The following is a 24,527-nucleotide window of genomic DNA, read 5'->3' on the forward strand; positions in this document are numbered from 1 at the left end:
TGTTACAATTCATCCAAACCAGAATTAGTTTGATGAACCTTTATTCCCCTCCCTCTATGGCAAGTTGATCTTTCTACAGAAAATCACGAAAAACTACACACAAAATTGCAGGTACATTCCCACTAATTTTTCTATATATTTACAGCAATAAATATTTGTTCCTGTACTAAAATCTTCATATAATACTGGTTGATATATTAATTGCTTTCAGAATTTCTTGTCTGTCTGCATGTTAACTTATCATGGTTCACTATGAAGGACAGATAAGTCTGTTTGAAGTTCAACTTTTTATCTCACCTTTTTTGGCACAGTGTTCCATGCGCTTCCCCCACCCCCCCCCACCTCACTCATCTCACACCTTTACACCAAAGAAGCAATCTGTTTTGTCCTGGATGGTGCCAAGCAAATGTTAATTGCCAGTTTTCAACCGAAGTCTGTATATTGCCCAGCACTTCCTACATTTGAACATGGACTATCTTAGCGTCTAAGGAGATGCTGCTCATTGTGCAATAATCACTGACGTAATGGTGAAGAGAAGTTCATTGCTGGTGAAGTTTGAAATGGTTGCATCTAAGGCATACACTGAAGGACCCGTTGTAGATGAACTGCAATCGAGATGAATGTTTTCCAACAACCACAGCCATTTTAAAACGTGCCAGTCCAACTCCAAATAGTGGGAATTTTGTCCTCTGATTCCCATTTGTTTTGCTAGGGCCTCTTGATGCCACACCAAGTCCAGTGTTCACTTGCTAACAAGAGCAGCCACTCTCACCTCACCTCAGCAAATTTGTCCCTTAAAACCAAAGATATAATGAGGTTAGGAGCTGAATTACCTGGTGGAACTCAAACTGAGAGTCAGTGAGCTGGTTGTTTCTGAGCAAGTGCTGACTGATAACACTGTTGAGGATCACCCATAACTTTATTGATGATCGACAATAGACTGATGTGAAAATAATTGGTCGAGTTGGATTTATCTTGATTTTTGTGTACTGATGATATCTGGGCAATTTTCCACATTATCATGTAGATGCCAGTGTTGTTACATTGCAACCGCTTACGAGGCGCGCAGCAAGTTCTGGAGCATGAATCTTTGGCACGAATTCCAGAATGTTGTCAGAGCCCATATCCTTTGCAGTATCAGGTGCTTCCAACCATTTCTGGAATTGAATTGCTGAAGATTTGAGGGGACAATGATCATTCATTTGGCACTCCAAGATGAAGATTTTTACAAATGGTATAGCATTACTTTTTGGGATAATGTTCTGGTGTTCCCCATTATTGAGGATGGAGATTTGTGAATGTGCCTTCTCCCATGAGTTGTTTGATGGTCTGTCACCAGAAGGAGGACACAGAAGGTGGCATGCTGGGTTGTTTATTTGGGACTGGAGGCCCATGATCAGTTGTGTACTAACAGAATAAGTGCTGGGTCCACTGCTTTTCATCTTTATATAAATGATTTGGATGTGATTTAGGAAGCCTGGCTAGTAAATTTGCAGACAGTACCAAAATTGGTTGGGTAGTGGGCAGTAAAGAAGGTTATCTTGGAATTGAATGGGAACTTAATCAGATGGGCTGAGGAGGGGCCGATCAAATTTAATTTAGATAAATATGAGATGTTGCATGATTTGTCAAGATAAATCAGTGCAGGATTATCGAATTAATGATCGGCCCCTAAGGATTATTGCCGAACAAAGAGACATGGGGTGCAGGTGCAGATGATGTCTAGGGCCAGAGTTCTCATCCTGTTCTGGCTGAAATTTGAATTTAACTGATTTTAAAAAATTGACTTAGGAGTCTAATAATCGTCCATTTTTGATCATCGGTAAAACCCTCTACAGTCAACTACCATCAATGAAGAAAGGACACTGTAGGTTCTTATCATACATGGTTTGTGTATAACTCCGGACCAAGTGGTTGCCTCTCAACTCCCCTTAAAAAAGTACTATGCCGTTTAATCAACAACGAGAATGTAAAATAGAGCTCAAGTCAAATAGACGGCCTGGTTCTCCTAGTCACCAGAATACAAAATATTCAAAACAAAAGTCCCCCTCACTGAAACCTGGTTGCAGTTCAAATGTTAGGACAGCTATCTAACAGACTAGTCGATCAATAAAATGACACAGTCACACTCTAGGAGTGTTACATTTGAGACGGTGCCACACAGCAGCATCACCATTCCTGGATATTTTCTATTCCATAGGCAGGATGAACCCGGTAGAGGAGTTGGCACACTGGCATGCAGTCAGGAGACAATTGCTCTGGGTGTCCTCAACATTGACTCTGGATACCATGAACTGCATTTGCATCAAGTCAAACGAGGACGGATTTCCTGGTACAGTCCTCCTTCAGCTAATAAGCGTACACTCCTCCATGTTGTGTAGCACTTTGAAGGATGCACGATAATTGGCAGGGGTGAAATGGCAGGAACTTTCAATATTCACTAAATGTGGTTTAGCAGTCGTGCTGCCAAGACCGTGTTGGTCGGGTCCTAAGCAACATGGCTACTAAACTGGGTCTGCAGCAGGGTGGTGAGGCAATCAAAGAGAGAAAACAAAAAAAACTACTTGAGCTCATCCTTCCTCGGGGTATGGTAGCAGTTGTGTTCGGGGTGAAAGCCAGGGTGGACTGCAGCCTCAATGTGAGATCCAGCATTTTCTGGGCTGGAAGGACTGTTATTCTGAAGTCTTATCTTTCTATTCTTCAAATTTATTGCTGGACTTTTTAGTTCATTTTCGCTCGAAAAATGCATTTAAGAATCTGTACCTAAGTGCTTTGTTACCCAAGATCGTGCAGTCAGCAGTAACTTGTAAATTTTTTGCAGGACTCATATGACAAAATAATGAGGCGGTGTGTACCATCTGGAGCAGCAGGATCATACTCCAACAGAATCTGCAATAGTATGAGCCAACATAGCCACCCACTCAACCATTTCATTCAAACCAACGTATCAATCTTAGTTCAATTGAGAGTACAGGAGGGAATGTCAAGAGTAGCACCAGGCATACGTAAACATGAGGTAGACAAACTGGAGGCTGGAAGAACAAAGGACCTGAGAAAGGATAATACCCGAGTTGGCTTTTACTTTCCTCCAGTTGCTGCCTGGGTTGATGTGTTATTTCTAGCCTCCTGTCTCTCTACCTTTAGGAAATGTATACCTGGTGTTTGACACGGCAGTTTTAAGTATACAGACGAAAAAAATACGGAGATACTGGAATCCAAGGTAGACAAACAAGGGGCTGGAAGAACAAAGGATCTGAAGAAGGATAATCACCAAATTGACTTTTCCTTCCCTCCAGACGTTGCCTGGGTTGTTGTGTTCTTCCTCATCTCATGTTTGTTTACTTTGGATTCCATCTGTTTTTTCCGTTTTTCCGCCTGTATGCATAAACATGGGTGGAGCTCCAAAACAGGATTATGTGTGTCATAAATAGGATCAGCATCAAGCGATGGACAGAACTAAATAATCCCACAATCAACTAATCAGCTATAAGTTGAGCAATCTTGTTGAATCTAGTTCTGAATGAGTCATACAGTTGCAGAGTTATACAGCATGAAAGTAGACCCTTCAGTCCAACTCGTCCATTCCAGACAGATATCCTAAACGGATCTATTCTCATTTGCCAGCCTTGTGGCCAGATCGGTAGCTCTGTGGTTACTATTGCTGCCTCTCAGTGCCAGGGGTCTAGGTTCATTCCATCCTCAGATGACAGATTTTGTGCAGTTTGCACCTCCTCGCTGTGCTCCAGTTTCCTCCCACATTCCAACGATGTGCAGTCTAGGTGAATTGACCACCTTCGCGTTCAGGGATATATGGTTTATAGGGGGATGGGTCTGGGTGGTTTTCTCCAAGGGTCAGTGTGGACTTGTTGGGTCAAAGGGCCTATTTTTACGCTGTAGGGATTCTACGACTCTAAACCCTTTCTATTTCTGTACATATCCAGATGCGTTATAAATGTCATAATTGTAACCGCTTCCGCCACTTCTTCTGGCAGCTCATTCCACACATATAATATCATCTGTATGCAAAGGTTGTCCATTAGGTCCCTTTTAAACATCTCCACTCACACGTTAAACCTGTGCCCTCTGGCTTCTGACTCTCTTACCCTTGGAAAAAAGACCTTGGCTATTCACCATATATATGCTCCTCATGATTTTATAAACCTCCACAAAGGTGACTCCTAGCGTCTGACTCTCCAGGGAAAAAGAAACCAACCTCTCCCTATAGCTCAAAATCTCCAATCCTGGTAACATCCTTGGAAGTCTTTTCTGAACTCTTTCAAGGTTACCAACATCTTTCCTGTAGTAGGGAGACCACAACTGAACGAAGTATTCTGAACGTAGTCTCACTAACATGACATCCGAACTCCTACACTCAATGCACTGACCAATGAAGGAAACCATGCCAAACGTCTTCATTACCCTGTCTATCTGGGTGCCTGAATTTATAATCCAGCGATAAAACAATGAGTAAGCCATCACCTCCACGACTAGACTGCTGCCTGAAATTATCTCCATGTATGTTACGCCAAAAAAGTTGAAATTTACGGCCTCCCTATACTTAAAAAAAAACCCTTGCAGCTTCCCTAATCGGCCAAAACCAACATACACCACAAACTCAACCATTCTTGCTGGTGTTCAAAATTTAATTCCAACCTGCTAAGTGAGAAAATTGTTGGAATTCAGATATTATGGAACGATAAAGACTCATGGTTCCATTCAGTTCCGAGCGTCGATTTCAGAAACCATCTCAAAATTGAACTCATCATGTTCGCAAACGTAGGTGCATTTTAACGCTGAAAGTGATTGGGATTTCGCGGATAGTGTAAACAAGTTGAAAATAAGCTGAAAACAATAGTAGAATAATCGAATCATACATCCCTACAATTGTACGATCAGGCAATTCGGCTCATTGAGTCCACATCGCCTCTTCGAAGAGTATCCCTCTCTATTCCAGTAACCTTGCATTTCCCATGGCTAACCAACTAGCTTGGACACTATGGACTGTTGAGATTATCAATAATAACGTCACCAATCAATGAATTTTCGGCAGGTCGATTTTAGGTCTTTCTACACGACAACATTTTTAAAAAAACAGTCGAGATTATATTACCAAACGTTTTTACAGACAATTTCAAGAAATTGTTGAATCTCTATTTAGAATTTATGTACTAAATAGCATTCGCAAAATTTCTTTTACAAGGCCAAAACTCTACTTTGGCTGGATCCAGGCCTGGTTCAGACGTGAAGTCGGGTAGGATCGAGAACAGACAGTTGTATTCTACATTTTCACCACTGCAAAAAAAAGAAATAAGCAGCCACGGGTAAGAAAGGCTAATAATTGTGTACTTAATATCAGAGGACAGAAAAAAAGGTCTTCGTGGATAAATATTAATGGCATAAGTTATACACAAACGCTCTTTGTTCCATTTACACGAATTAACAGGATAATCCAATGCGTATTCTCCAGGGCTGCCAACAAAAGGCCAATTTTATGCCCGGAACAGAGATGAGAATTTATTCGAATTAAAGCTTAGCCTACAAATCACGTACTGAAAATTTGTGACTCAAATTTAAGAAGTCGGGTTTACATTCGTTCTCCACGCCGCTGCAGACATTTTCAAATCAACCGGCTCAGTAAGAATAAGGTATGGCGCCTATGGACCAAATGGGTCTTGAAACCTGCACTCGTGGCTCGGAGGTGGGATGCTACCAATGTGTCGCACGAGCCTACAATTCAATTACAAACGCTTTACATATATTGGAATTGCACAACTAGGGCAGGCTTTCCACGGAATTTCACGCAATTTCATTCTTTTCCAAGAAGAGAGTGGGGGTTACATAAAGGTAAACTACAGAGAGATGCAGATTGGAAGGTAAAGCGGGTTGTGGTGGGGATTAGGCACGAGTAACTGGTAGTGTTAGGAGACCGGCATTCAGGTTTCATCCGTTCCAGAAGTGTTTAGTCTAGAACGGAATCTAATTCTTGTGAACCATGAATTAAGCTCCATTACTAGCCACACAGGAGCAACTGTTACACGTTTCTTGCCGGTTTCTATCATAATTAAGGGGTATTAAAGTGAGCACAACTCTGCAGTCGATTTGCGCTCCTTCAAGTTTTCTCAGAAAAGAATTTGGAACGCATAATTTACTAACTGAAGAAACATTGAACCAGATACATTCACCTATCAATAAGATTTGTTTTTACTAGACTGGAGATCAATTCATTTTACCAATTTTAATAAGCATACGAATATAACGATGAAAAGGTCACGCAGTCTCGTCACTGTTATGGCCGAGGTTGAACGAGGGACATAACCAAGTGGCTGTACTCCCACCGGACTATAGGGCTGCTGTCTCTTTAGACAGCATGATTGGCAGCGAGCTTAATCTGAAGGCCAGCACAACTCAGGCGAGGAGCGAAGTTGAAGCAACGCCTAGATGTCAATTTCACGTAGTTTGGGAATCGAGCTCATGTTGTCAGCGTTAATGTGCACCAGTAAAAGCTTACCTTGGGAAGAAGAAGCGCTTGACGTCACTCATTAATTTCTCTTGACCAGTGGTGAGGTTGAGGGGAATTCGGAGTGCCGAGACAGGTGAATGGCAGGTGTTGAAAATCTAATAACGAAATGTTATATCTGAAAGAGTCTGTGGTCTCTATTTATCTCATCTTCAATAAATATCATTAGATCGACTAAAATGATCTGAAACTGCATTTTATCAACACATTGCACTTGAGCATTTCATTGACTTTATTCGAGAACGCACACTTACATTGAACATGGCCAGTGTCTCCTAACTGTACATCATAGAAAACTCATTTACATAAAAGTCAAGATAATTCACTCATAGCTAACTAATCTATTTTGGAAGAACCAGTTTCCATAACAGCGGGGGTTACATAAAGAATTTATTTTATCACGTGACAGATCAAGAGTGAAAGGAAAGCCAGTGGAGATTGAAAGATCTGGCTTGAACCGAACATTTTATGCCTATTAATGAATTTCACAGTAAACACACAATGTTCATCGATTTAAGCAAATGATTTGCTTTTTAATTTTCCATTAGAGTTGCATGTCAAGACAGTCCAAATCTTCTGTAGCCCATGTAAAACAAAAGATGATGAGGTATTTCGTTTTCAGTAAGGGAGATAATAACTGAATAAGTGACGAATAGTGGAGGGTAATTTTAATATTTACACGTGGTCCTGAAGTTAAGGAAGAAGAAAATCGTAATACTGTTGAGAAGGAATAATGGGAACTGCAGATGCTGGAGAATCCAAGATAACACCTCCTCCAACCCACCCTCCTGCAGAAATTCCATCCGCTATTCCCAATTCCCCCGCCTCCGCCGCATCTGCTCCCAGGATGAGGCATTCCACTCCCGCACGTCCCAGATGCCCACGTTCTTCAAGGACCGCACTTTCCCCCATAGTGGTCGAGGACGCCCTTGACCATGTCTCCAGCATTTCCCGCAACATGCCCCAAAGACCCCGCCCCCGCCACAACCGCCCCAAGAGGATCTACCTCATTCTTACATACCACGCCACCAACCTCCGAATACACCGCATCATCCTCCGACACTTCTGCCATCTACAATCCGACTCCACCACCCAAGACATTTTTCCATCCCCACCCTTGTCTGCCTTCCGGAGAGACTACTCTCTCCGTGACTCCCTTGTTCGCTCCACACTCTCCTCCAACCCCACCTCACCCGGCACCTTCCCTTGCAACCGCAGGAAGTGCCATACTTGCCCCCACACCTCCTCCCTCACCCCCATCCCAGGCCCCAAGATGACCTCCCATATTAAGCAGATGTTCACCTGAACATCTGCCAATGTGGTATATTGTATCCATTGCACCCGGTGTGGCTTCCTCTACATTGGAGAAGCCAAGTGGAGGCTTGGAGACCGCTTTGCAGAACACCTCCGCTCGGTTCGCAACAAACAACTGCACCTCCCAGTCACAAACCATTTTAACTCCCCCTCCCATTCCTCAGATGACATGTCCATCATGGGCCTCCTGCAGTGCCACAATGATGCCACCCGAAGTTTGCAGGAACAGCAACTCATATTCTGCTTGGGAACCCTGCAGCCCAATGGTATCAATGTGGACTTCACCAGCTTCAAAATCTCCCCTTCCCCCACTGCATCCCAAAACCAGCCCAGTTCGCCCCTCCCCCCACTGCATCCCAAAACCAGCCTAGCTCGGTCCCCTCCCCCCACTGCATCCCAAAACCAGCCCAGCCTGTCTCCGCCCCCTAACATGTTCTTCCTCTCACCCATCCCTTCCTCGCACCTCAAGCCGCACCTCAATTTCCTACCTACTAACCTCATCCCGCCTCCTTGACCTGTCGGTTTTCCTTGGACTGACCTATCCCCTCCCTATCTCCCCACCTATACTCTCCTCTCCGCCTATCTTCTTTTCTCTCCATCTTCGGTCCGCCTCCCCCTCACTCCCTATTTATTCCAGAACCCTCTCCCCGTACCCTTCTCTGATGAAGGGTCGAGGCCCGAAATGTCAGCTTTTGTGCTCCTGAGATGCTGCTTGGCCTGCTGTGTTCATACAGCTTCACACTTTATTATCTTGTAATACTATTGAGGCTGGTTGACTCGCCGAACTGGTTTCTTATATTGCGGGCGTTGACATCCTCAGTGCAGCCTCCGATGAAGCGTCAGTCTGTTTTCCAGCCTAGCTTTTAAACTCCCAAGCCCGCTCAGGTGCATATCCTCACTTCCGCCTTTCCTTCGTAGTGGAATGTACATGTTCAATGCGTTTATTAACAGTATGCTTCCGGGACTGCCAGGCTTCTATGAATTCTGCTGCCTGTCTCTGTCTAACCTGTCCCAGAATCTTGGTGTTGTCCCAGTCGATGTGGTGGTTCTTCTTGTCCATGTGGATTGAGATGAGCGAGTATCGGTCGTGTCCAACATGAACATCAACTGGCTACAAAAAGACACGACCAATACACACCATATACCCCACATGCATTCCACTACGAAGGAAAACGGGAAGTGAGGCAATCCATCTCAACGGACTCCGGAGTTTAAGAACCAGGCGAGGAAATAGACCGACGCTTCATTGCAGGCTGCACTGAGGATGTTATGGTAAGGAAACGCCTGCGAAACATGAAACCATGTCGGCGAGCCAACCAACCTCAACAGCCACACCCCGAGCTACAAAACTACTCCAAAACCTTAGAAAATCATAATACTATTACAATAGGCTGAAACTGTCCTCTCCTAGTTCCGGTCGCAGATGCTGCAGCTGATGAGACATTCTGCTTTCAGAAGATCGTGTAAGTTTAAGCGGCCTGCTTCTTTTTTGTTTCCAATCATAGCTTCCGCAGCTACCTGCTAAATTTGTCTCAACTAATCATTTTCTTTGCACATACATTTAGAAGATATTCAGTCTCCGTCCTTGCTTATCCTACAGCTACCTCTGTAATTCCAACCTTAACACACCCGTTTGTACGCAACTGTGCATCTAGTTCATTTTATTTAAGAATCCAGGTCTCCAGGCTTGTCCTTTCATTCTTCTTTTTTTCTCTTTTGCATAGTGGCCTGGTTTGATTCTTCGCCTCGAATTCCTGGCTTCCAAGTTCCTCATTTCCCATCTGCATTTTGTTTTAGTCCTCCTTTCATCTCTTCCTACGCCATGTGTAGGTGTCTGTCCCCTGTCATTTTAGATTAAACCCTTCCAACGATACTAACAAACATTCCCCCTGGAAATTACTTCCTTTCTTGTCAAGGTGAAAACTAATAGATTTTATGTAGTAGCAAGGCCAGCGCAGATTCACGGCTGTGAAATATTATGTATTCGGCATTCTTCCTGATGGGTTAATTAAGTATGGCGTCCTCTAGTAATGAATATAACAGGTGAGCACCCTACTGTGATCTATTGCAAAGAGACGTGTTCCAGTTACTGAGTAGACAACCGTTGAAATATGAGCAAATCCTCCAATTTAAACCATAGTTAACAGATTACTGAATGCCATCCCACTCACATGAAGTGATACACCCGAAACGTGAGCTGATTTGTTACCGATAATAATGCCGAGTGGCACTGTGTCCACTCAGATTTGGGGAACAATTGTTTTTAGCTGTCCGCTTGGTTTAATTTCATATCTCCTTGTAGCTAAAGCGTAGGATTCAAAGTTTGATTTACCTCACAATAAAATTGGTCCACTGCTAACCCCATAGATTCACGACTTTTTTTTTCAGGGGGAAAATATTGACAACCTTTATTAAATCGACTTAACTATAAATCTTGTTAAGCAAAATATGTTTCTCAATGGCATAAAACAAACCGGGGGCTTATCTTCATGACGGCTCCCACTTCTGATAACAAGATGTAGATTTTGAAATTTTTTTTGCCCTCTTTAGTAGCTGTGGTTGTGACTTCTGACAATATGCATATTTCGCGTTTGCCCTGACCTCTAATTTTACGTTTTTATTAGAAATGAAGCCAAGAAAGTTGCTGGTCAGATCAGAGATCCTTCATTCTACCCTTTCTCCCAAAGGTAATGTGACTAGGGTCACTCTTCCATTTCCAGATGTGTAGTCCATAGTCTTCCCTGAACTAAATTTCTCAGTTTGTAATGTAGCTGATTCGTGGGTTCTAAGAATTACCGTTTATTAAGATAGGCAAATATTCCGTGGGATTAACACGAAATGGTTTACATAGAAATGGCAGGAATTCCAACTGGCCATCAATTTCTTTAGTCACGGAGCGACGGCAAAATCAAACTATTATTTTCCAAGAAACATAACAGTAGATTTAAACTGTGGTTCTAAAATCAGAATGCTAGTGTGATGACAATTGGCTTTCCAAACTGATAATATCAGTTGTCAATTCTCATACGTAAACACTGGTCTCAGAAAAACAAAACAAGAGGTCACACTGTTTCAAATCTAACTAAATTCAATACAACAAGATACTCTGTTCAAGAATGTGGGGAAGAGGATGATGCCAGAGATTTGCCACTGGACAAAACAACCAAAATCTGGAAGCAGAAACGCACAACAGAATGGCAGCAGAAATGAACCTTAATTCACCTAAGTGGCTGACCCGGCGTGTGATGTTCAGGACCACCATCGACTGCAGCCTGGCCTCCCATCCTCAACGAATTCTGGCTTATACCATATTTCAAGAAATCTCCATATGAGAAAGAAGACTCCATTATACGTAGAGAGCTCTGCATGGCCAATTTATTATTATTCAGAGATTAACATTTGATCCAAAACATTCAAATAACGTTTTCGTTTAGCACCAGGCCCGCCGTTTTTGCTAGTGAACATACTTCCTTGTACTCCGTACTTGCCCTGCTCAAAAGGGTGGTTGTTGAATTGCACAGTATTGTGGAAAGTAATGCAGCATTAGATGGTTGAATCACACTTGTCTCATACTAGCAGCTACCCCAGGGGACACACAGCTGTCAGGTTGTATCTTACAGAGGAAGGAATGAATTGTATGCATTCTTCTTTTGGAAACCTTGCAAGCCCGTGAAAACAGAACAGCAGTGAAACTTGAACAGCCCTGAATATGCTTGGCATTCAGTCATATGCTATCCTGTGATATTTTGACCTAAAATAAATCTATCGCTCCCATTCGTGAAATTTTCACTCATTTTGAAGAAGATCGTTTTCCGAATTTTCATTATGAATTTCGTGGTTGTAAGCTTTGGATATTCAGACTTTCCAGGCACTCCCCTCAACTCCACCCCTCACCTTGTAATGAAGTAATTTTGAATATTGCATCTATGTTTATGCTTCCGAATTTGTTTTTTTTTTACTTTTATGCACCTTTGTAACATTGCCTGTAAAAGTTTTATTTTAAGACCTACTAGTTACAAATGCAATCCGAATGGACCGCAACCAGCTCCTTGTATGTCTGCGCAAATGTTGAAAAACATCAATAGCAGCACTGTCATCTGAAAATTCTTAATGTCTTTCGACGCTACTCTAGAGGTCTTGATCAGCTATTTATTTCTGGTGGGTCGTAGTTTCTGTTCTGTTTTGTAGTTCGCAGCTAATTTCATCCAATTTACAAGTAATACAATTAATCCTCTTCTCCCATTCATCCATCCTTTCAACAATTTGTCGGAAAGATGTCTCCGCTTGTTGCATGCAACTGTGATATTCTGCGGAAGATATCATCACTGACACCTGAGCGCTTGATTTTTTAGCAGAAGATGGTGGCGACCCCATCTTCTGTTGATTAATTGTTGTGTCAGTCGCTTTTTCTCGTTCACCTTGACTTGAACTTTGTACTTGAACCACTAAGAGCCGCTCTGACTTACTCGCACTGTCGTGTTTGTACAAGTGAGATGCCATGATGATACCATTAACGGTGCAGCAGGAGTAGAGGCACTGCAGCTAATTTTTCACTGAAATGTTCAGATAGTCATTATCTGATATTTCTTGACACGTGATGCAGAGGACACTCCAGGTCAGCGTATGACGGCAGTTCTAGGACACATAGAGACTAGGTGTAAATAATACAGGAGTAACCGGGAAAAAAACACATGGAGATTAAAATATCTATTGCAATTGTAATTGTTAGATAGCTTTTTAAAAGCTTCTAATATACCTGGACCTCTTAGGTTTCTAGTTAGCCCACTTCTGGCTTCACCGGACGTTGCGGACATTAATTCCGTTGCACTAGAAATGGATGTTCAATTTAACTGTCAACGACTGTTCGACCCTGACCAAGAATGGAAACTTATAGCTTCAGTCCTAGTGCTCCAGGTTCACTCAGAATCCCAAATATTGTCCCTTCCAGGGAATATCCGAGGTTATTTTAAATTTATCTTTAGCTCGGCTACGTTGCAGGTCTCGCGGTAATTGACATTAAGATGAATTCAATCTGTGCAATCTCATACTCACCACTAAGCTATTCTCCTGAGATGTAGCCAGTCCTGCTTTCTTCATAGATGGTTATGGTGCTAATGCCTAACGAGGTGTTGGTTCATGAATCATTGGTCATACGGTAGCACAGCTCATTTTGTGTCCTTTTATTATGTTTTACTGCTGATGCCTTGCTGAGGTTAGGTTTTAGTCAATCATCAGATTTCCTTGCAACATTGTATTACTTGAGGCACATTTTGTTTTGCTAAGCAGGATGTGCGTTCGTCAAGAAATGTTCGTTTTGTTTCGATTTCAAGGCTGAGTAACATGATGGGGCAGTTTCTCTAAGTCCTACTGTATGGTAACTGAAAGTACTTCGTAAATTATTATGCAATGTATTCACTACTCGCATTTAGAGATGTACAACTAGTAACAATTGAATCATTTCCAATGCTCAGTCATATTTTAAAGCAGTTGCAATTAGGTATTGCAGGAGACGGTGACTCTCGGAGGTATTTCCTATTTGTTATTCAAAAAATTGAACAGGTAAAGGTGGTTGCTTCCTTGTTATGCAGGGTCATTATAATTAAGTTATTTAACTATATTCGGGGGAACTACTTAAATATAAGGTGGAACATTTGAATTTTATTATGACTGGATTGGTTTGCCTCAATGATGGATTTTAGATATACCTAATTTCGAAATAACACGTCTTCCTCACAACATCAGCAGGAATCCAAGTTTCACACATCTATTTCTTCCTCCCTTTGCGTTTTCCCTGTTAAAATCGCTTTTCTGATTCTGTTTCTTCGCTTCAGTCTCTGTTGTTGTTACGTTTCTGTTGTGCACAGCCTTTCTGCGAATCTGCAGGTAGTGTTGGTTTTGCGAAAATAGTAATGTTCCTTCTACGATGACGGAATTTTATTAGGCTTGCCAGAGCTCTGCCACTCTGATGTTATCATCTTTTGCTTCTGTTTAACGTACCTCCGCTAATCGCTTTACTCATGCTAACGCTTTCATGTACTCTCTGGTTGTTTCTATTTTTGTTTCGTTATTGACATCTGTTACGTAAGTATCCATGACCCCTTGTCGACTAACATGGGCAAAACAAAATTTGGTAAGAGTGTTTTATCCCGTATCAGACAAATAGGGCAAAAAAAAACAAAAAAAGCACACAAGGGCGTTCACTCTCGTGGCAATGTGGCTTTTTATTAGCGCGTGAGAGAGACAGACTTGTGCGTGAGGGGTTAACACATTAAATGCAATGAAAATAAAACAATGCAATTAAACTAATTTATTTCACTGTACATCTGTGGTTGACTACGTATCAGCTTTCTCCTCTGAGGGCATGAAAACGATCCTTCATTGGAGTAGAGAAATCTTACATCCTGTCTCCTCGGCTCCATTTCTCCATGAATATTTTCCTTTATCTGTCCCCCTCACCCCCAATCATTGTTGCCACTAGTTTTATCGGTTCCTGCACATTTTATGATTTTTACCCCCTGTAACGGTATATTATTCCAACAGTTATTTCCTGTTGACCGATTGGTCGTGTTGAATTTCTTCTGGGTTTGCGGTTGGGGTTCAGCCAGTCAGCAAGGCTCCGCCACTCACCGCAATAAGCAAGCGTGATAATGGGAACTGCAGATGCTGGAGAATCCAAGATAATGAAATGTGAGGCCTTCAGATGAAGGGTCTAGGCCTGAAACGTCAGCTTTTGTGCTCCTGAGATGCTGCTGGGCCTGCTGTGTTCATCCAGCCTCACATTTCATTATCTAATAAGCAAGCGCATTGCTCATCTGAAATTTTACATTTTTAATGAATTTAGTTTCCTTTATTTATTATTCATTAGGTAGCTGTAAATTAAAGTGTTCTGCTCGGATCATAAAGCATGTTTTGTCGGTTTCGAAGTACTTCGCATAATTCTGAATGCCACAATTATTTTCACATCAATTTCATAGAACGTAGCAGCTCGCGTTTAAACATCCAAAATGAAAAATCAACATTAACTAATTAGATACACAAATGAGGAAGGGAGAGTGTGCCAACAGATATGAGCTGAGGTTGGAGGAGGCTGTTGTGGAGGATGAACACTGACATAAACCGATTGGATCGAATAGCCCTTCTGCACGGTAAACTCGACGAAGCTCTTAAAAGACTACTTAATAGAGGTTAGCCTCTTTAATTGTGAAAATTCTGCGAAGAGCCTACATATGTTTTCCACCACACTAGATAACGGATATCTGATAAGAAATGTTTTGGTCCTGCAGGTTTCTCGTGAACATCAAAGCAGCTGTGTCAGTGATATACTGCAATCTGCCAAATTTGATCCGAATGTAAAAAGAATCCAACTGAATTATGGAGTCGAGGATGGCAACCCAACTGAAAAACAATAGAACTCAGGCTATTCCAAAGGATGAGGATTTCATTTGTCAGCGTCGCTACAACGCATGTGGTTTCGTTTTAAATATCAGCATGTACTCGTTTACTAAGTTAGGCTTTGGTTCGAAAGTCTGGGATGCAGTAAGTTCAATTCTTGCTATATATGGAGCCTAACACATGCCGAGTTGGTGTAGGAGTAACATAATTTTTGCGTTCATGTCCTCAAAGACATTGTTGGATAAAGTTACCCAGTAACTCATACAGAATTGACCTTATGGGCGCAAGCGTGCAATATCACGCACATACGTCTGTGTAAAATACACTTGCAAGTCAAAGCGTACAAGGCCGTGGTCAAAATGCGGGAAAATAGGATTACAATAGTTCGGTAATGAGTTTTGATCAGCGCAGACTTGACGGGCTACATGACCCTTTTCTGTCCTATAGACCTCAATGACTCTAGGAAAGAGCTGCTAACGGCGATGGAGAATGAGTAGTTTCATGCGCTCACTGTAATCAATAAAAGTGGGCAGAGGTTGCTTTAACTTGTTCGTAAATGTAGTTGGACAGGGTCTTGTCAATCCTATGTTTTAGAACGTTTTATGAGGTTGCATCTGAGTCTTACAGACCAAGAGGTCAGCAGTCCAACTTTGTTTGTGCGCAGTTAACGGATATCAGCAAAGCGCTATAGGAGCCAAAATGAAGAATATCTGTGATACTAGCAGCAATTGTAAAATGACATTAAATTGACACAAATCTCGCTCAAAATTGTTGATACGATTCACTTTAGATTGAGTCAAACATTTAAAAATACGTGTATAAATCAAATATGCAGAAGTGACTCCTCAAACACTGAAGCAGTACATGTTCAAATGCAGCAGGATCTGGATAATGTCCAGGCATTCGGCTTAACCCACAAACACAGTGGCTACAAGAGCAGGCCAGAAGCTAGGAATGTTGCAGCGAGTAAGTCATCTCCTGACTCAAAGCCTGTCTGCCGTCTACAAGGCACAAGTCGGGAGTGTGATGGAATATCACCACAATAACAGAGTGGCTACAGGGGCAGGCCAGAATACTGCGCCGTGTAACTGAAATTCTGACTCCTCAAAGCCTATCCAACATTTACAATGCACAAGTCAGGAGTGTGATGGATTACTCCACACTTGCCTGGGGAAGTGCAGCCCCTAAAACATTCAAGAAGCTTGACACCATCCAGGACAAAGCAGCCTGCTTGATTGGCACTACAGCCACACGCATTCACTCCCTCCACTACCGATGCTCAGTAGCAGCTGTGTGTACTATCTACACAATGTACTGCAGAAATTCACCAAAGATCCTCAGACAATGCCTTCCAAACCCATGGCCACTTGCATCTAGAAGGACAAGGGCAGCAGATATATGGGAACACCACTACCTCCAAGTAACTTACTTAGTCACTCACCAGCCCGACTTGGAAATATATCGCCGTTCCTTAACTGACACTGATCAAAATCCTGGAATTCCCTCCCTAATAGCATTGTGGGTCCAGCCACAACAGGAGGACTGCGGCGGTTGAAGAAGGCAGCTCACCACCGTCTTCTTAAGGACAAGCAGGGATGGGCAAGAAATGCTGGCTCAGATCTTGAAGCCCACATCCTACGAAATGAGTAGAAAAAAACGAGGGATGGGTAAGAATTGCTGACGAGCCAGCGAGCCCACATCCCACAAATGAATAGAAAAGAACGTTGATTAGATCGGTTAAAATAATGTTCATAATACTGACTATATTCCATAGTCCAAAGTCAAAGTGACAGCAGCTCAAATACCAGGGAAATACAAGAGATTTTGCAATCACAGATCAAATAGTGCAACACACTGGCCCAGTGTTGTTATAACATGGATGGCACACAATAACTCTTCTCAGTATTCAATAAATTAACTTAACGAGGTTTATCTTAATGAGAAACTTGCGTTACAATATTTTTATGAGCTTGAATGAGCCAATTGTCTCCTTTTGACTTATTTCCTTACTTGCCTATCTGATTTATAATCAAACGCTGATAATTGGTTAATTACTATCCTATTGTCCACTGATTTGCTTGATTGAAAGTTGTTGGCGGGGTTGGTGGTGAAGTGAAGGCGAGGTGGGGCGATAGGGCTGCAGCTGGTGAAAGCCTAGGTTGCTTCACTGATACTACCCTTTCTTTTGATTTGAGTGTAATCTGGACACAAAGGCCAAAATTTCAGGCTGTGTGGTCTCAGAGGGTAATGGTGAGCATTGAACTTCTGACTCTGCGCGTGGGCTGAATCAGAGTTCATGGCGGCCAGATTAATCTGAGAGACTTGGCGATTATGATGAATTTGTAGAATGTACAGCATCCGCCGGAAAGTTTGCAACTTCGTACTTGGCAGTCTCTTGAATAACATTGTCTGTGGCATATGCAGCGTGAGCAAATTTAATAGAGAAGGCGATTCATCCTGCTCTAGTTTATCTTTCCGGCAATGGAAGAACAGATTTAAGTACGGATACTGAATTAATCCACTCGAAGCATTTTGCAAGATTAACAGTTTGCTTTTAGAGAGCCCATTAACGTAATAATATATCCCACACCCCTCACAGAAGATTAACCGGGCTCAATTTGTTACCGATCATCATGATACACCATTAGCACAGTGATCAAAGACGGTTAAAGGGCTATCGATTAACAAGCGCCTTCGAGGCGGAATGAGTGACCGAGAATAGGAGTGGTTTAAGGATGTACTCCTAGAGTTAAGCATTTTAACATATGAAGGCAGACTACCAATTTCTGAAGTGATGGAAATCTGAACTGAGCAAGGGGTCGGTTTAATGGTTTTGAGGGCTCGTAAAGAGGATGGAGAATAGAGGGAAAGGAAGACGTAGGGCGTCGAATTAATTAACTGCCAAGAAGAGAGTTTCAAACTGAAAGGTGCAATTCAATACGGCTCAGCAACTAAAGGATGCAGACTGAAATATATTTAGACGTTCTACGGCACAGTTTGAAAGTTCTAAAACCTATCTATGACCTGAGGTCAAGAATATGACTAAAATGCTCGCACTCTCACTATGTGCTCAAATAAACCCTGTTGAAAAGATCATAATTTAAGTTGCTGCAAGTTTCTGTGGTAGGGGATGTAACATGTCTTTTACATTTCAAGGACATTGACCCCAGTGATAGCAGTTCAGCGTTTCTGCTGTAAAAACAGGACAGTGAATGTATGATACAGTCGTCCTCCAAAAGATGGTGTCGTAGCTTGGTTAAAAAAAAGTCTATCGTGGAGTTTTCTTTAAGAACTTTCTGGTTGCTGACTTGTTTGTGAAAATTTATAAAAAGAGCTGCCATTTCTCCTTGAGTATTTTAAAGCTTGCAGAGAGACCAGAGACTGAGTGTCGAACACACCCAGAATCTGATCAAGAAAGGAAGGGCCATAGTTTGACCTATAATCCTTTGCCACACTTTGTTCGGTACGGCTTTACAATTGGAGTTAAGCGATTCATTGCAACAGTCTCTTGTTGCATCTTTGAGTCAAGGATTCAAATGAACATATATGTAGTTTGTACCTGAATTTAAATGGAAATCTAAACCTTACACAGACCGTCTGGCGTGTTAGATCATTTCTCTTTAAAAAAAATGACAAGAGGATATTTCTCTAAAATATAAGCATTTAACGCTGCAGGTTTTCTTCCAACCACAAAACAGGAAATGCATTATTCAAAATGAAAGGAGGGTAAACTGGAATAAAACAACTTACTTACATATAACGCAAGCTTAAAGATTTCACAATGTACGGTAGAATATAATCACATTAATTCCCACAACATTCCTTTATATGACACACTTCCAGGGAGAAGTTCCTCTTCTATCGCACAGAGGGTTTGATTTAGTTGTGGCTGTGATTTCCCATTTGAAGAATTTGGTGACCCTTTTGACGAGCCTTCATGAAACTGAACATAGACTTTTTCAACTTCATCGTCTTCTTCAGGGCTTTAGAACTTTAGAACTAAGCCGCTTGCACTGAGGTTATTTATTTCTTGAACTTTCGACATGACCTTCATTCTTTAGGAGGAACCGTTTTACACACGCAAAATTTCTGCAAATCTCCCAATTGAAGTATAAAAGCTTTTATAACTCGCAGCATGATCTATCGCATAATTTAATTTTGTTTGGCCTGCATTGAGGCATGGCTGATTAGTAATTGGTTTAAAGTGTGAATGCTCAAGTTCTTAAGGGTTATGGACATTGACTGATGTCACACAATAGTACACCTCTAGACTGATTCCTTAAGCTGCCAATTATCCATGACGCATCTTGTTCATTACTCTGTTATTCTTACTTTTCTGATTTATTTTGCTGAAGTAAGTCTGTCTTTCCGTTGACCATTTGTTTGTGATTGATATATGCTGTCGTATCCCCATGATTCACAACGATCTTATTTTCACGTCTGTCACTTAATTGCTAAGAGTCTCTCATTAAATCCAAATGTTATCATTGGTTATTTTTATTTCTTTCTAATAGGCCTTTGTCAAGTTCTGTTAGATCAGACATTTGACCACCTATATGAAATGATACAGAAGATCGGAAATTCATAACATAATATCGACAAATTATTCTGAGTGTTTATGAAAGGAGATTTAGTGATATATTCTTATAAATTCAGCTAAGACGAGTTCTGGGTAAAAGCATTCAAGAGATTGTATTGTTGAAATCTTAAACTGTCTCAAAGGTAATTCTAATAAATTGGTGAAGTTGAGCCTCGCTTATTTGCTTCCCATCTAAGACACTAAAAGTTAAAACAAAGTGCAAAAGTGCGACTATGATTTTCTTTGCCAGTGCAGTTCCTTCTTGTCTTACTCTTTTGTCTGATAAACAGCTATATCAAGAGGGAAAGCAATTCGTTCGCCTTACTAACCTTGAAGGTTGCACGTTCTCACAATCTGGCATTGTGAAATGGAAATAAGCATAATAAAAGCCTTTATCTTTTGGCCTTTAATTTTGAAACACTAGTGTGCCACCTTCGATCTGTTTTCGAGGCGCAGTGAATTTCTCTTTCAAGAAAAGCTAAGCAGGGTCATATGATATTGAGGTATCAAAATTTACTCTGATTTTAGTGAAGTAGAATGACTACAATTAGCTGACAGAATAAATATCCCTTGATTGTGTCATAAAAGTGTAAACTAAATTAATTATGAAATCCCAATTTCCTTTATAACTCTACACTGCTCTGTAGAATTCTGAACCCGTATTCATCTTATTCTGTTAAGAGTTTTGCTCCCACAGTCGATGTTTGCACCTGACAGAGCGCACCAGAACTGGCATTTAACAGTATTATCCTAGTAACTATATCTAACTTGTATGTATTTAGACACATATGGGCCTGGGTATTTAAGGGCAAAACTGATGTCTACCTTATCTGTGTGAAAACTAGGAAATGTAACCTTTTCCCACTAAACAATTGACCTGAACTTAACTTATTTACTCCCTGAAGAAAGGTGTTATCAGTCCTGTGTCTTGTCTCAGTGATGTCTGCTGGTGTTATCACCTTTTATACAATACGCAGGTGAACGTCTATGGATTACCAGCAACACTGTTCACTTTTGCTTTTAAAAGCTCTTACTTTGCTTCAGTACTTTGAGGAACAGAAGATGAGTTTCTCAGAGAAGAATGTGATTGAACTTGGTTCAGGCACTGGGATTTTGGGCATTGTGACAGCTCTTCTGGGTGAGTATTACAAACGTTCCATACGCAAACATGCAGCGAAACATCAAGCAAAACAGGAAATTAAGGCAACATGTCAGATGCACAGATGTATTCTTTGGAGAGATGAACAGATTTACTGTTTCAGGTTGGTGGACTGTTAGAACTAGAGAACATTGGATAGTCAGTATAATTTAAGCAAATTCAGCAACAGTTAAAAGGTGGGTCGTGACACATCATGGGAGATAGACAGAAGTGAATGAGAATGAAATGGAAAAAAAAAATGATTGAATGAATGGCAAAAGATGGTTGCACAACGCATGGGGGTTAGTAATGGTTAGATAATATAGTGGGGGACACGCACAAGATGTATAAATGACAAAATACTAACAGTGCCCACCTTAGGTAGATTTTTTAATGCTGACACGATATTCACCAGACAGCATTTCCACTCTGTCCCGCATAATCTCAATATCCAAACATAAATCATACAATATCTGGTAGGAGGTGTTGGGGGATTGGGGAGTGATCAAAACAATAAACATTTCAGGCCAGTTTGAGAAACATTATCGAACATGAAAGCTCTCTGATCAATGCAGGTGATATTGTAGCCTTCAGAAACATGCTTTCCTCAAAAGATAATAAAATGTGAGGCTGGATGAACACAGCAGGCCCAGCAGCATCTCAGGAGCACAAAAGCTGACGTTTCGGGCCTAGACCCTTCATCAGAGGCAAACGATAGATAGGTTGACACCCCCGGCCCAAACAGGCACCGGTGCAATTTTCATTTGCAAGAATATTTCGATTGAACAGCCATTTGTGTAATTTCAGCTTTTCCGGAGGCCAGCTATTCTCTTGGAATGGAATAAATTCCTTAAATGAAAAAGTAGACCTGACTTGTAATTTTCACCACGGATCCCTCCAAATGAATGTAATTTACGTTAACATTAAGCTGAAAAATTAATGATCCAGCCCTCATTTATGATGAATCATCTCCTATTTATAATGCTATCTTACCCTAGGTTCTCCATCACATCTAAAAATAAAGTATCTGCATTCCTGACAATAGAGTAGAGGAATACGACCACTTCCCTGAAAAAAAAATGGTACATGAGATGGCGCTGTAACTGACAAGATCGGCATTTATCGGTCATAAATACTTGCCCTGGAAAAGCTGAGGATGATCGGGCTGCTGGGATCTTTTCAGTCGATGTGATGCATACACATTCACTGTGTCATTACAAATAGAGTTCCAGGGCTATTTACCGGTCAGTACAGGAAGTATGACTTATCGCTTCCCTCCCGACGCCTGCATCATCGGTTGCCTTATCAGCTGTTCTGAGCAGATGCTACCATTATTATTAGGACTCCCCCAGTTTATTCCAATAATTCTGCTGCTATCCTGTCCACCCATAAACGATATTGATGTGCCCAAACCAGAGTGCATTCGATGTTCCTCTTACGAGGAACACTTCTTGCAACTGTAATTCAGCAGGCAACGGTTCTGCTTTTAACAAATTAAAGAGGCCTGATTGGTTAAGAGTACCCGGCAACCCACTGCTACGAGAATTCCTAGGTTCCAGAGTAAGCACCGAAGATTTATAGGCCTTTTCCCTCTCAAATGTATAGCACTTGACACTTGCACCAGTGGGCTTGTTCTCGCGGATGGCCCAAATGCACCATGATAATGGTGACAGAAGAGGCTGCATCATTGACGGTAAGTTATGCTTCTGTACCTATGTTGTATCAAATTGATACTTACGTAGCACAATTTTACAACAAGTCCCCAAATTCATCAGTGTTCTTTTTCATTTGTTTAAAACTGTTTTGATATAACTGAATAGTTGATCTTATAGGGCAGATGAAAGTTATTCAAGCGATGAAAGTCATTCATATGACTGTGGAAAGATGGCAAATTTACTTTTCAAGGTTATTGCAAAAAATATTGTTTTTTGTTGCTTCAGGCGGAAATGTCACTATTACAGACAAACCAGAGCTTCTGAAGCAAATGGAATGGAATGTTTTGGTTAATATACCTTCTACCTGCCAATCTCGTATCAAAGTGCGCGCTCTCTCCTGGGGATACGACCATATGTTGTTTCCTTCAGACTATGATTACATCCTTTGTGCAGATATAATGTATGCCTACGACAGTGTTCCTTTAATCCTAAGGACACTTCTACACCTCAGCAATGAAAAGACGATTATTTATTTCGCCTCAACCATGTCTTTTGGTCATAGTGTGATAAACTCTGGTTACCAAATTCTATTCAAGCATTTTTACTCTCAGCTTGTTTACAGAAATAAAATCAACGATGTTCGCGTGTATATGATGACTAAAATTATTTAAAGTGATTCTGTTCAAATCGAGCAGTAACTAAGCAGCCTGTTATTCTTGCAGTGGAAGAATTTAACTGGAGAAGGGAACCCCAGCTCTGGTATGAGTTTCCAAATGGCATGTTGACTGAACATGTGCTTTCCTTCCTCACCTTTTCCCAAGGAACTCCTACAAGAATTAACTCTGAATCAGGTTCTATATCAGTAGCAACCCACACTAAGCAGAATATTTGATCCAATATTAAATGATAATATTAAAACCAAACAAAAGGATTGATTTGAGACAGGTCATGAAGGAGTGGGGGAAAAGGCGAAAATGTACCCGTTAAAGGCTCGAGATTTTCTTCGGTTTACAGCTTACTGTCTCTTAAAATTTGAGGACACACCATGTGAAAATCCAGTCACACTATGGTTACAATATTTTACGACAATTCCGCCTTAGTTTAGTTAATATTTAAATTGTGGTGATGTTTGATTATATATCACTAGTAATGAGATTTAATGTAGTTGCATTTAGTTGCTTTATCATTTACCTATGATGCAAAAGAAAGATGAACACAATTTGTAACATTTCCAAGGTCTACAGGATTATTTGGTAGGGATTGCATGCATTTTATTTGAAGTAGAAACTAAAAAGTTGAAGTTTTCAGATCAGGTTTTTCCAGTCGAAGGAAAAATTGATCTGAAGTGTGTTCTTTTATAGAAACAGAATTTTGATGCTTTGATGCGCACTAACTTGAGATATGTTTGTGGGAAAAAAAATGTAACTGCCTAACTGCAGAGTTTAAGTTGTTTTAAAGTAACAGGTTCACACGAAGAGAGGAAACTAAATAGTTGAAATTCAGACATTGGAATCTACTTGCAAGTGAAACTGCTCTCTCGCTTTCTCGCACTTTTATACATACGTATGCGCGCGGACACGCACAAACGCATACACGCAATAAGTGTGGAAGGAATAACACTCAGTGACTTTGCAAAAAGAAGTAAACGTTCTAAGTCAGGTCAAGACTTAGGTACATATGATCATCTACCAAACTGAGGGTCGTCAGAGTCGAGAACCACGTGATTCCATTGCCAAAAAGAAAAAAAAGTGACAAGTTCATGCCAACTTTGTGACTGGACTTTGATCCACTGATTTTCGGATTCTTTACCTACTTATTTTCCATCCACGATATTCCTAATCATTCTTTATTCGGGATGGGCAATGAACGCTGCTCAGCCAGCCAACGACTACATTCCACAAATGAATCAAAAAATAACTGCCTCATCTGTTT

General features: G+C 41.2%; 1 protein-coding gene across 1 annotated transcript; it reads left to right on the forward strand.

Annotated features, from left to right (window-relative positions):
• The first annotated feature begins 15,214 nt into the window (after positions 1-15,214).
• Positions 15,215-23,266, forward strand: LOC125457760 (EEF1A lysine methyltransferase 3-like). The gene is made up of 4 exons (XM_059650836.1): positions 15,215-15,367; positions 16,102-16,189; positions 20,830-20,940; positions 22,881-23,266. Exons 1-4 carry the CDS (start codon positions 15,215-15,217, stop codon positions 23,264-23,266), a joined length of 738 nt encoding a protein of 245 aa, XP_059506819.1.
• Positions 23,267-24,527: the final 1,261 nt, after the last annotated feature.

This window comes from Stegostoma tigrinum, chromosome 14, assembly GCF_030684315.1.
Source record: "Stegostoma tigrinum isolate sSteTig4 chromosome 14, sSteTig4.hap1, whole genome shotgun sequence".
Taxonomy (NCBI): Eukaryota; Metazoa; Chordata; class Chondrichthyes; order Orectolobiformes; family Stegostomatidae; genus Stegostoma; species Stegostoma tigrinum.